This window comes from Pseudonaja textilis, chromosome 2 (assembly GCF_049901715.1).
Source record: "Pseudonaja textilis isolate UNSWEBS1 chromosome 2, rPseTex1.2, whole genome shotgun sequence".
NCBI lineage: Eukaryota > Metazoa > Chordata > Lepidosauria > Squamata > Elapidae > Pseudonaja > Pseudonaja textilis.
The window spans coordinates 163,995,659-164,010,195 of NC_141991.1; the positions used below are offsets into that span (position 1 = coordinate 163,995,659).

Consider the following 14,537-nt stretch of genomic DNA (forward strand, 5'->3'; position numbering starts at 1 on the left):
GGAAGCTCTGATTTTAAAGTTTATATATGTCAAAAGTTTCAGTACTATGTTTGCTTAAACAACCCAATCCAGCTGTTTGTTATAAGTGAGGCAAATATAACATGGTCAAATTATAGTATTTAGAATCAGAGTCTGAATCTGTTATTCAGATTGTATGGCAATATACTTTGGTAAGATTGAGCACTTGATGGGTCAAAAATTGATAAATTGATCAGAAAAATATTAAGAATTATTTAGAACAAGAAACTTCACTTTGCATATTGTCTTGATATCCACACAGAAATTGATCTCAGTTCTCAGGAAAAAGCATAAACATTGGAGTCTTACCACACAACCACGTACCTGTTTACTAAAAGTACATCCCACTGAGTCTAGCAAAGCTTTATTCTGAAATTAGAGTTGCATTAATCCTTCAGAGGTTTACTTTGAATAGACACAGATAGAATTGTGTTGTTACTTATTAGCAGGATTAATGGTTAGCAAACTTGTTTTTGTAAGTTTAACACTATATTTGTGAAGCAATTGAATTACCATTTTTTAAAATATTAACACATTGAAAAGATTTAGCAATGTTAGTTAAGGCATCTACAAATGTGGTTAGTTATTTCTTAAATGCTTTTCTTCTTTTGCTATTGTGTAAGGTCTACATATAGTTTTGCTGTTATCAAAAGGAATTAGAACACAAATAAAGCAAACTGTCGCTGGTTTAAATGCCTAGAGACCAAGGAGACAATTGTCTCCATACCTTGAATCACCTGCCTTTCTGACAGGCTTCCTTGGTCAGCTGAGTGACCTGTGGAAATGCTGAGCAGTGAAGCTTCAATATGGAGACCCATCATACTTCACTATGTCTGATTTTTCAAAGCACTGAAACACTGTCACTGGGAAGGAGATAACGACATTTTTAACAATTTTCTAAACCCCCATGATGAATCTATGCAGGGAGGTTGTTACCTAGGGTCAATGCTAGAGCAAGTTAGGAGCACTTCCTGGATCCTGTGGGATGACGCTGATTAATTGATAGGATCCAGAGGTACCCATGCTGTCTGATCATACCGGGTATGATAAAGAAATTGGAAATTGGCAGTTCTTCATATAGCAATCCTATGCCATGAAAGGCTTTAGGGTGGTAGCCAGCATCTTGAAAATTGCACTTGGAAATCTCTGTCATTCTCACTTTTTATTTTAAATTTTTCAAAAGTAGTTTGTATGTATTTTTGCCTTCCTTTGCAGCAAACATATTCATTGATATAGCTGCCTTCTTGAGTTGGACTTGTGATGTTTTAGCAGCAAATGTTTATTAAGATGGCAACAATTATTTTGTGTGTTGCACAAAATTATGCTACTAGAGGATTTTGGAAGAGAGATAATCTGTGACAAATATGTAGTATGCAAAGAGCTCAGCTTCCAACCAGATATCCATGTATACATAGAATGTTGTAGTCTATCAAGTCAGATGACTACAGGAATAAATCCCTCAAATGTTTCTTGGCAACAATTTGACAACACTTTACCAACTTTCACTACAGTATGTTTCTCAAGTTTCCACCATATGTTTTTTTTTAAACTCTTGGCTTCAGATCTTGGAAAGCAACAGAGAATTCTGGTTGGTAATGAAGCCGTGAGCATTTGATTCCAAATGGCAGCATATTTTTAAGCAGGAACTATAGAAGCTGCTGAATATGTATCTTTTGAGGACATCAGAATGCCTCCTAAATAAATTAACGTGCCTGCTTTTTAGCAATAGCAATAGCACTTGGGCTTATATATCGCTTTATAGTGCTTTACAGCCTCTCTAAGCAGTTTACAGAGTCAGCATATTTTCCCCAACAATCTGGGTCCTCATTTTGCCCACCTCCGAAGGATGGAGGGCCGAGTCAACCTTGAGCCTGGTGAGATTTGAACTGCCAAATTGCAATCTTTTAAATTTCCTGTCTTTATACCTTCCAGCTGATTGTATTTTAGCACACCAAAAGTCAATGCCAAAAGTCAATATGTAATATTGGAAAAATTAGCCATTTTAATGCAGGAAGATGAATATGAATTAAAGATATTACTAAAACCTGGTGGAATGAAACCTGGTAGTGAAATACTAAGATTGATAGGTATAATTTATTCAAAAGTAATAGACTTGATGAAAGAGCATAAGGAATAGGAATTCGGTATGAAATAAGTGCATATGCACCTGTAGAGACTCAGGAATTTGAACATACATCTGCAGGTAGAACATCTTGTTAAGAATTAAAAAAAAGATTTAAAAATGAGAATCCAGGTTCTTTTGTGGCATTGTGCTGTTGTCTACCAAGCCACATCAAAAATCTGGATAAAGCTTGTTGGACCAGATTTCGGGGAGGAGAGGCCTAAAAACAATGCAGGATTTCAACATCTCAGGCATATATATATGTTGGATGTCCAACTTCACCAAGACTTCAGAATCCCTAAAAATTCTTATTGACTGCTTCTCTTTCAAGAAGGTTAAAATAGAGACAATGGGATCAGTTCTAGTCCATCCGAATGAGCTGGGGCCCGGGGGCCTTGGACCCAACCAACTTGGGTTTCAAGGTTTTATTGAAAGTGAAATAGAAGCATAGTCATACATGGAATATTTTTTCTTCAGAAGCATTCTATTTAATCAGTCTTCCTGCATAGTCCTAACATCACCCAAAAAAAGAAGGACTGGCTTGGCAATGTTATTAGTAAGACAAAGACAAGTTGGCAGCAAGGTCACAAGTGATGGGGAGACAGCAGAGATCATCAGTTCCTGTTTTGCTTTGATCTCCCTGCTCCTAAGGAGAATTGTCTTCCAATGGACCTAAGCAGAACAGCTGAAAAAAAGAGGGAGTAGCATGTCAAGTCATGCTGAACTAACTCAGTCTCCATTTTTTACACAATGGTCATTATTTCACCCATGATATCCCTGAATAAAGCATTTAATGAAGCGACCTATGAGAGCCTCGTAGCGAAGAGGGCAAAATATAGCCTGGATTGTGCTACTGTTAGATGGATACAGAACTGGTTATACTGTCATACCCAAAGAGTGCTTATCAGTGCCTCCAAATCAATCTGGAAGGAAGTGAGAGGTGACATACTACAGGCTCTGCCCTAGGCTGTGGACTGTCCAAAATATTTATCAGTGACTTGGAAAAGGGCTTGGAAAATATTACTAAATTTGCAGGCAGCACAAAGATTTAGAAAGGGAACAATTCTGTGTTCAACAGACCATGTCTATAGTATTGCGTTCAGTTTTAGGAAACACTTTGCAAGCTGGAATCTGACCAGAGGAGAGCAGTCAAGATGATAAAGGATCTGGAAGGAAAAAGAAAAATATGAGAAGTGGTTAGAGGTGCCAGTTCTGTTTAACTTGGACAGGAGAAGACTGCAAGGAGATTATAGCTATTTAAAAAGTAGAAGACAAGGCAGACTTGTTCCAAATTGTTCCACAACTAAGACATGGATGTCTATTTCAGTTGTACATGAGGAAAATGTCTAAATGATAAGAACTGCTCTACAAAGGAATAGGAGACTTCTTCTTCAGGAGATTGTGGACACTTTGCTGGAGATATTTCTGTATAAGCTTAGTGATTATCTGTTGGGATGGCTGCTGCCATAGTGGATTCCTGCAACAGGTGGGGTGGTGGTATTGGATTAGTTAAATAAACTCTGAATGCTTGCCTTTATTTTATTTATCATTACTTCCCTTGCCATGTTTGCCTTTTATTTATGTTTCTCTAGCTTTTAAAATCTTTTTTTTAAATCACATATGAGGAAAATGCTAGTTTGCTTGAGCAGAGTGTTTTTTTTCAAACTTGGCAACTTTAAGAAATGTGGATCTTCACCTGCTGCTTGGACAATTCTGGGAGTTGAAATCCATGCAGCTTAAAGTTGCCAAGTTTGAAAAACACTGCTCCAGCAGCTACTTGTAAAGTGATATCTCTTGTTTGTATTAAGTTGCCTTATCGTAAGAGGGGCAACATATACATTTCATAAATTACATTATACTGTCAGGTTAAGACTCTTCTTGGGCAAATAGTATAAAAAAGAAACAAGTAGAAAAATGGATCCTAATCCTGTGACATAAAGCCAGAGAAGTCTTAGCCAAGGGCAAGTCAGATGAACAAGGGGCTGTGAATCAGCTTCCCTAAAAAATGTGATATTTGGGCTCTTTAGCATTGAAAGAAGGTGAATGATAGGAGATATGATTAAGGTGTACAAAACTCACATAATGTGGATAAAGTGGATAAGGAAAAACTACTTTACCCATCCCAAAATATTAGAAATAGAGTCTGGTCATTCCCTAACTGGGATATAAAATAGGCGGCTTCCCTCAGCCTTTCCCCAACATATCCAGAAGATGCCAGTTTGTGGAAGGTTGTGCTGTGTAAACCTTTCTCTTACTATTGTTATGCTGGATTCTATATACTAACAGTTTGTAATTCAAGTTCACTAGAACATTTATACTTGAGAAAACATCTGATGGAATTCAAAGACTTCAGGTCTTTGAATTCTTATCTGTGATAATAATTTTGAAAATTGAGGTCCCGGAACTAAAACCTGTTGTAACTAGCAATTTCTGTGGAAGAATTCAGACAATCATATCTTCACTTAATGAGCCATGATGGTGAGTGAGCCTTCGGATTGCATTTTGTACCATCTTCATTCCTATTTTGTAAACCCACCAGGAATTTTCCATTAAAATATGACTTTCTTGGAAAATGTGGGTCATGGCTTCAGAATTTGCCAAGGTGGATTGTCTGCCTGCCTTTCTGTTATGTTTATATATCATTGGTCTTAGATGACATCTAGTAATGAATACCATAAAAATAAAAATGTGGTAAGAAATAAAAGTTTAGAATGTTTGGAAAAAAAAATAATTTCAGTTGTTTAGCTGTTTTAGATGAAAATGTTGCTCATGTCTTTCATCCTTTTGATTTTTTGAATTATAGCCCACCAACATCATTCCTGTCCATTAGCCTCAGTGACTGTGACTGATGGGAACTGTAGCCCAACTCATCTAGACAGAACTATATTACATGCTTATTCGCTTGATTTTCTGGAGGAACTGCATGTGTCACAAGACAAAAAAGCAGAAAAAAGCTTTGCATGGGTGTCAGCATTTATCTGACGAAATATTGCTTGGGTAGTATTTACACTTCTTCGTTTGGAAATGCAAAACAGGAAGAGAGATTATTTGGTGGAGGGAAGAGGACTGTAGGAGAAAATGTTCTTTTATTACGAGGAAAATGAGGTTGGAATCTATTCTATTACCCTTAATCAAGCAGGCTGAGTAACTTTTATGATAAATTGAACAGAAGCAGCGATCAACATTAGAAGAGTGACAAACACTAGTAGAAGAGTGACAACACTACCAGAAAAATTAAGCAACTATCTTGAATTATTCAAAGCTATTTTTCATTTCCTGTTTTCTCTATTTGGCAAAAGTTCACTCTTTAGAATTATTCCAGGTGGGGTTTTTTGGTAAGTTATTTTGGAATAAACACATTTGAGTAACATAACCTTTTAATGGGGATCAAGTAGTCTCTGTTCTGGAAAATGACTTGCTTAATCACACTGATGTGATCGTTTTGTAGCAAAAGTGAAGTCTGTAGGGTGAACTTAAGGGAGGAAAAAAAATCCTAGCCATTTTCTAGCCAAGTACAGGAGTACTTATGAGAACTTGGAGCACACTTTTGTTAGAACAACTTCAGATAATATTTTACTTGGCTAAGAGTAAGAGGACACTAAGAGTATATAAAAGTGATTCAGACATTTTTACTTCAGATTTGAAAGTTGTTGGAGTCTTCAGTTTTGCATCTGTTCTTTTCACATTTAAAATTTTTGATACCTTTGCCATGAGTGGTTGGGATATGTAAGACTAGCAAGTTTAATTTAAAAACTGAAGAGTTATTCATTTCCTGCAGCAAATTGGGGTAGTAACTATGAATAAGGGAAGAATAATCACACACGGAAGTTCCTAGTTATTTTGTTCCACGTTGATTGCTAGAGCTCCATGATATAAATCTTGTAGTGCACATTTTAATTCCTCAGCCGTTGATTAGAGAGACTAATAACGTAGCAAGTATATTAAAGTAGAATTGATTAAAGCAAATTTTGTTCTTGGCTCAAAGTCATTTTTAATTAAAAAACACATTGACCACATAATGACCAAGAAGCAGTACATGACCAGTTTCATTCTTTTTGGGAATCATTAGACTTATAAAACCAATTATTACTCTGTGATGTTCAAATCGACTGGGAATTCATGGGCCACCCCGAAGGTGCTTTTTCAAGAGGCAACTGGACTTTTTTCTTTTTCTTTGAAGATGCTTTGCTTCTTATCCAAGAAGCTTTCTCAGCTCTGACTGGATAGTGGGAATGGAAGGATTTGTATTCCTTGTAACAGCTGGTCATTTGCATTAGAGATTTGTTTGTGTCCTCAGGATCTCAATAAGTACCTCATAAGTAATTGTAGGAGCCAATGAAAGTTAAAGGAAACTGCTAGCTTTTTCCACAACCTCTCATATGAAGGATCAAATCAAATGCTGCTTTCAGATCTGTGAAAATAGGATGAAGAGCACCTCTAGGAGCATACTGGGTACAGTGGTAATGCAAAGTGATACATTGATCAGCAAAAGGAAAAACCGTTCTAAAACTGGTTTGCTTCATCGCTAAAAAAAAATTGTTGGACTATCTCATCAGTAAGTGTATAAAAATGCTTAGCATATAATGTGAAAGTATGCATAGTAAGTTTATAGGGTGGTAGTTGCCTGGATTTGTTTTTACAGCATTACTCTGTAATAGAAATTGAGCAGAATGTGACAGGGAATCTGCTATTATACTTGAAGATCCAAGTTTCTAAAGATGGGGAGAGAAGGGTGTAATGAATTAGGAGAATCAGCCGTATGACAGCTTGAGGTTGAAGAAGCAGATTCTTGACTTCTCTTTCAGTGGTAGTAGGAGTTTGTGTCAGATTACCCTAGATCAACTTTGAGTTGTAAAGAGGGAGGGAGGGAGGGAAGGAGAGAGAGAGAGCATGAATTCTAGTTCTTCCTTGGACACAAGGCCAGATGGGTGACCTTTGGTCAGTCATTTTTTCTCATTCTTAGGAAGGAGTCAATGGTAAATCACTTCTGAAAAGCCTTGCTAAGAAAACTGGAGAGACTTGTCCAGGTAGACTCTGAGGATTGACACAGTTGAATTGGGGGGGCGGGAGGGAACCAACAGCTAGATACAATACTTGGTCTGGTCACCATAGTCAATTTTACACAGCCCTTTGCTGATAAGGCTGCTCAAATTGGCTAGAATCTGACTTTCACTTAGTTATTCCCAAACCTGAGAAAAATTGGGTGGAGGCTGGGCTGGAGATTATAGGAATTGTAGTCTCAACCATTTGGAGAATAATATTTGTAGAAGACAAATAAGAATGTTGCTAGAGTTTGAAGCAATCTCTATGAATCACAGTTTCTATACTGTGTGCAGTTCTTGATGACAAGGCAGTGACTAAGGCAGAGGTGATACAGTAAGTATTGCTTTCTTTGATTGGGCCGCCCTACTAAGTATCTGCTTTGTGGTGTTTGCTTGAATGAGCAGCTCATATCCCACACAAGAATCTGGCACAATCTGAAGCTGATTAGAAGGAGGCATAGGAAAAGCAAAGAACCATGCAAAAGTATGGGTATGCACATGGGTAGGTAATCTTCCTGTAACCTTGCTTTGAGCTTGTGGGAATCTATTTAATTTAATTTTGCTGGTTTCATGTGACACATCATCTGAAAATCAAGAGACAGTAATATATCTAAATGCAGTTTTGCCCAGTACAGATTGCAGTAAACCAGTCATAATGTTGCCAAAGCTAGAATTAACTGCGGCCGTGTCTTTCCTACCCCTTATTTTAATCAGATCGGGGCAGATACATGTTTAAATCTCCGTCTTTTACCATCAGGTCTCATTTTTCTTAAGAAGAATAAATGTTGCCCTTTCTCAGACTTCCTGGAGCCTTTTGCTACATGATCTTGTTCCAGTTATTCTGAGCTGCTAATCTAATGTGGACAGAGGATGGGATTGTACATGTGTGTTTGTGTTAGAGAGTGTGCAGAAACCAGGCAAATGGCTTGTCAGCTGCAGTGTTAGTGATTCCATTTGCTCTGTAAGTTTTGATGTGGAAGCATTTGGAAGGGCATAGTTTCAGCGGGTGAGCCAAACCCCAAACAGGGTTTGTTTTGCCTGTGGTTAGTTCTGAAAGTTTTTCGTTAAAAGTGGGGGAGGACCTCCCATGGCAGTTAACAAGGTGATTTAAGAATGACTGTAATAAATTTCCACTTCTGAATGGCAATGTATTTATTGCTGGATTGAGGTTTGTGGATTACAATTAGGCAAATTCATCACTGTCTGCCAAGTTGAATTTTATTTATGTTACTTTCACAGCTTTGATTTTAATTCTGAGATAAAACAACAAGGCAATGTGGAGTTCCCAGACAGTATCTCATCCAGGAATGTTCCATATAGATTCCCTGTTATACCACTACAGATATGATTATAAATACTAGCTTGTCCTAAATAGTCATTGTGGTGATACAATAAAAAAGAACCCCTAAAGTGATAAAAAGAGTTTAGAAAAGTTTTATAGTAGATCATCTGAAGATGTAATTCAGATGTAACAAATCTGATTTATGCTTATAGTACCTACAGGCTGGTGTAGATGTAATATCTTAACTATGATTAAGGACTCCACCTGTAATGGATATTATATTACAAATCTCTTACCAGAAACATTGAGATTGTAACATTTTTGAACATTGAGATTGTAACATGCAAATATCTTTTAAGACACATGTTACATTTGAAAAATAAACCTTCTGTGTTCGATGCCTCTATTAGTTTGTCTTGAGTGCAAACTTGATGACGACGATGATGATAATGATAATAAAGCAATGCCTCATAACCAAATCTTCCTAAAGCCTTGTAATGACCACTGTACAGATATGACCAAGTTTCATTGAAAGAAAGAACAAAAAGCTTTATGTAGTTTCCATGGTGTGCCAAGATGCTCTCACCAAGCTTAGAAATATAGCAAGACCTCTGAAAGATCTGGGAACTAAGAATATTTGGAATAGGTGGCACACAAACTTATAAGTAAAGTAAGTTTTAAGTCAAAACTGTGAAGAGTATGCCAGGGTTAGGGCCAATCTGCAAAATGGGTCTCTTATGTATTGCTGATGCTGTGCTCAGTTTCACTACAGTATTCGGAAGAGCAATGGAAATGAGCACATGCAACCTTAAGACCGTTTCTTTAATCTAGTATATCAACCTCCCCCGCCCTCTCCATCATCATTCTAACCAGCAGTATAGGGAATATGCTCTAGTTACTGGTCTAGATCCAGTTCCCTACCCTGCTCAATAAAGTGCACGAGGAGGGAAGTCCAGAATCAGCAATGGCTGAGGGAAACTTGATGTGCCCAAAGTCTAGGACAAGGGTCTTCAAACTTGGCAAGTTTAAGACTTGCGGACTTCAACTCCCAGAATTCCTGAGCTAACATGACTGGAGAAGGAATTCTGGGAGTTGAAGTCCACAAGTCTTAAACCTATCAAGTTTGAAGACCTCTGGTGTAGGATGCAAGCACCAGACCAAGTGCAACAGAAGGAGGGGGCCAATGAACTAGAGTTTTAAACTAAAATGATATAAGAAATGAGAAAGATTGTGTCTTTACTTTTGACTGGGGGGGGGGGGTACCTGTTGTGGCTCCGGACTTGGATTCAGCTCCTGTGATTGATATGAGTTCAAGTGAAGAGGTCATGGGAGAACAATATGAGCCGGCCTGGCTTACTGATTGGACTGATAACCAGGATGAGGAGATGGACGTGACAAAGGACGACAGACCTGATGTATTAGAATTGTCAGGACCTTTGACCTCCTCTGGTTCCTTATCTGATCAACAGCCGGGAATGGCTGACAGGGAAGTTTTGAGAGAGTCTTCTAGTGGAGATGAGAACTTGGAAAATTTGTGGTTAAATGTAAAAAATAGAAGACGGTTGAAAAGGCAAAATCAGCTGGAGTGAATGAGAAGGGCAAGTCAGTAAATTAGCACGTTGCCTTAATGAGTATAAAAGGACACAGCTGGGCTGGTACATTTCGCCAGGAACAAAATAACTATTTGAGTGAAGACGTTATAGCAAAGAGCTCTGAGGCTGAGGATTTATTGTCAGGACAGGTTTGCCGGACAGAGTAAAGATTTATGCTGTGGTTTCTGCCAGCCGTTATCTTGTAAGACTTCTTTCCGTTTGATTTAATTGTGAAACGGCTGCTTTCTGTTTTGTTCGTTTGAATTTCGAAGGGGAGTCATAACAGGTACCTATGAGAATAATGTTAAGCTCTTTGCTTAGATACTACCCTCCTATCGTAAAAAATTCCAGAGATGCAACACTTAGAAACCCAAAATGAGATTTTGAGATACGTTTCAAGTTTTACATATAATGCCTTCATAAATATAGCTAGAATGAACCTTGGCATCTACCATAGTTTTTAGATTCTTTTAAAAGTCTTGCAATAATTCTCAAAGAAATGTCACCTGCCACCCACAATCTCTTTTGATCTGATCCTGTGTTTTTTTTCCCTCTTCCCAGTTGGTCCACTTCATGTGGAGTTTTCACAAATTGTGAATCTGAAGAATGTGGAGAAGGAAAATCCAGAACTCAGGGAAGGAGGCCGCTATACACCTAAGGACTGCAAAGCACTTCAGAAAGTGGCAATTATTATCCCTTTCAGAAATCGAGATGAACACTTGAAATACTGGTTGTTTTACCTGCATCCAATCCTGCAAAGGCAGCAGCTTGATTATGGTGTCTATGTGATTAATCAGGTAAGAGTTGCAGTTCTGAAGAGATTGGTGCACATATGAAAGAGATATGTGTGTGGTGTTGGTTTCTTTTGGGTATGTTTTTTTGAAATAGGAAGCTTAATCTTTTGAAAGATCCTTCCTTTGCATGCTGTAACAAAATCAGTAACTGTTGTTTTAATTTTTTTAAAAAAATTCTAAACTGTATGCCCTGCACTCCTGACTTACGAAAGCCTTTAAAAACAAACCAATTACAATAGAAAACCATTACAATACTATAAGCCAAGGCTTCTATAAGATCCTCAAAGTAGATTACAAAAAAACCCCAATCTTTTATGTCTGCCCAATTCCAGAATCGCTGCCAATGATCTCAAAATCAGGCCAAATCATTCAGAGAGGTCCTTGTAGATCTACATTTGAACCTCCAATAATAAAACCATAAAGAGATGGTGTTACAGTGATTTCTGTTGTTGAATATTTAATACAGTAAATTGACCTGTCATCTTGTTAACCTATACAGAACTATAACGAATAACTCTCCCATAGTGAGTTAACTTATTCTTATGCAATTAAAATAATCATGGGGGCCTGTTATATTTTGCCTGAGTAGAAATAATAAAGTTACAGAATTCTATAAAAATCCATAGATTTATGTAGCAATACTAAGTATCTCACAATGTTTTTGATTAATGAAGGTTTTTTTGTGTTATATCTTTATTCTCAGACATCAGTTCTTAGAATAGTTTGGGTGAATTTCCTTCTTTCTGTATTGTTAGTCCTATTGAGATGCCTAGGTTCACCTGCCAGAGAGAATATATTTTTATCTTTGTGATATTCAAAGAATGACAATTACACACACACACACACACACACACACACACCCCACACAGACACTTTTGACTTCTTTCTTTTAGGACACATTGGTGGTTGCATAGGAAAAGGGTGCTATCCTCAGGTTATGAGGGTAAAAGGCCTGTAGGTAATTTGGGCAGGTGAGGAAGGAAGCTAAGGAACAATACTCTGACATGGACAAAGGAAGTTGAATTCTTCTTTAAAAAGATACCCAGACTCAATATCTGGTGGATCTAGGAGTTTAGATTAGTGAATTGCAGGGTGTAGATTTCATAGTTTTCTGCTCTCACTGTTAGCCCTGGCCACCAAAGAAGCTAATGCCAGACCTCATCATATTATTTTTAGTTTATGTCTTATGACATCCATATGGCTTCTATTATAGCTACCTTTCTTGTATTAACAAAATATCAGTATCAGAGCACATGGCTACAAACAGTAAGAAAAGCATTAAGAAAGTCATGGCCAATTCTTCTGATAAATAATGAGTGTGTTTACACCACTAAAACAATCCACAAGTGACGTATCCTCCCATGATGTGAACCATAAGTCATGGAATATTTGTTCTCTTCTAAGGAGAAGTTGTTGAGAATTTTAATGTATTTGCATAAAGGTGTCAGTTCTAGGGTTTTTTCTTGTTTTATGAGCCTTCAGGATGTGATTCTCATGTGCCAGTTTCATAGGCTGTGAAGTTTTGCCAGTTTCATAGACTATTCACAGCTGCGTGATTTGCTTAGTAATACCTGATTCTCAAGGAAGAACTAGTAGTTCTACATTCTGTGTGTGGGTAGAGACTGCATCAGTTAAACACCCTGGTTTAGGTGTGATTTCAGTTAAAATGTTCTGAATTTTTATGATCAATCTAGAGCCCAGGTTAAATTTCTCCTCTGTTATATGCAAAAAGGTCAAGCATATTTTCTAAGTTGGCTTACAAAACAATTGGTGGGAATAATCCTTTTTCTTTCAGGACCAGACTAGCCTATTTAACATTGCTTGCTGGCATCATAATATCTATATCTTCATAGTGATGGGATTGGTTTTGATACCTGACGTGTTAGGAAAACTTCATGAATTCTCTCTCTCTCTTTGCCTAGGGAGTTATAATCCTTTTCCTATATATGCTGTGGCTCAGATTTTATATCTGAGCAGATTTTGCTAAAAGTTTCTACTAATGGCTTAATCAGAGGGCAACCATTGTACTTAGTTGGGGTTGACTACTTAAACTGTCCTTGTTTTCTTTTGAAGCCTAGGATGGGATATGGTCATTTAATTGCAACATTTTAATGGCTGGAAGTAGCCCGGCCAACCTCAATCTGATCATTTTCACATGTTTTTGACAACAAAAGCCTACATTCATTGCTTAATTAAAATGTTTGTGTGTTGGAGTTTAACGCATCCAGAAGGCCCAGATAGGAGAAACTGGGCTGAGTAGACATGGGTCTCAGGTGTACTGTTGCTTCCTGCTACTCAAAGGCCACATAAAAATGATTGAGTGCCAATAACTAATTTTGTCAACGGAAGTATTCAGCTTGATTAACTTTATTATGGCAGGATGTTTTGAGAGGGTTTTTTAAAAAAAACATGTTCAACAGTTAAATATGCAACAAACACTGTTGGCCATGATCTTTAAATCATCTGGACGGTGTGGGGTTTTGCAAGAATTGTATATCTACGGTTTTTTTTTTAAAAAAAAAGTCTTTCTTTACTTTCTTGACAATTGCTTTTCTCTTTTTTTCTCCTCCTTGTCTGTCTTTCCTTTGCATCTATTCTTCCTTCATCTTTTCCCCCCTTTCTTTCTAGGGGGGAAATCTTCCCTTTTTCTCATTAAACCTGCCCTATAGCAAAGCAATCACTGAAGCACCAAGAATTTCTGTGTGAATGGTTCTTACTACACCTGCGTCCTTCTGTGTTCTGCATCTCATAGGAAAAAAATAAGAGAGGGAAGAAGTGCTGCTCCTCCTCCTGCCTCGATGGTAACGTCCCACCTCTTACCTTTCAGTACAAAGCAAACTGCCCATAAATCCCTTGCACTGACTTTGGCAACATCTGAAATGTGTTACGTGGAAACCCAGCCTGAAATGAGGGTAAAGAAAAGTGAGAATCTGTAAGAAGGCAGGGGTTGGATTCTTTGAGCAAGGTGGGGAGAGGCGTGTCGACCTCCATTTTCTTGAACTGGAATGTATTTTCACCCATCTTTGCTAGGTATATGACTTCTCTCTAGCTCCTCTGCATCCTACTTGAGGAATCTGTACTTTGGTCCTGATTTTTGCTTTGTGAACAGTAAATGCATCATAAAATGCTTCAGCTTTTTTTCAGGGCAGCTCTTTCTCAAGATTTCAAAAAACAAACAAACTCTGGCATGTTTGCCTAGAATCGTTTTGCATCGCTTTAGCAAGATCTGGGCAGAGCCCGGGTTGAACATCATCACAAATGGAGAGGTAGGGAGTGTCCTTTCTACTATCTGTGCTGCACACGGTGGGGAAATCATTAATAAAGCACAGGTTACCTTATGGAATAGCTCCATTTCTGTTGGTCCATTCATGGAAACTGGAGCATCGAACCTTGGTAACTTTTAAGGCTGTTGGCTGGGGAATTCTTGGAGCTGAAGTTCCCAAGTTTTAAAGTTGCCAAAGTTGGACACCCTTGCATTAGATAATCTTGGCTGCAATGCTGTAAGTTGTTGAGTTTCTTAGAGCACAGCGAAGAAGTTATCAATATGGAAGTAGCGCAACTACTCTCCTTAGTCAACTACTCTCCTTAGTCAAGGAAACCTGCGTCTGTTACCACTTCCTAATACAATAACACTTGAAAGAAACACGAATTCCACTGCAAGACCAAGCAGGGTGGGAAGCTTCTAAC

General features: G+C 37.9%; 1 protein-coding gene across 1 annotated transcript in view; it reads left to right on the forward strand.

Annotated features, from left to right (window-relative positions):
* B4GALT1 (beta-1,4-galactosyltransferase 1) overlaps positions 1 to 14,537 on the forward strand; it is a 46,251-nt gene that overhangs the window by 4,747 nt on the left and 26,967 nt on the right. The window contains exon 2 of the mRNA XM_026712736.2: positions 10,618 to 10,853. Within this exon, the coding sequence (XP_026568521.2) occupies positions 10,618 to 10,853 (236 nt within the window). The remainder of the gene's footprint in view (positions 1 to 10,617; positions 10,854 to 14,537) is intronic.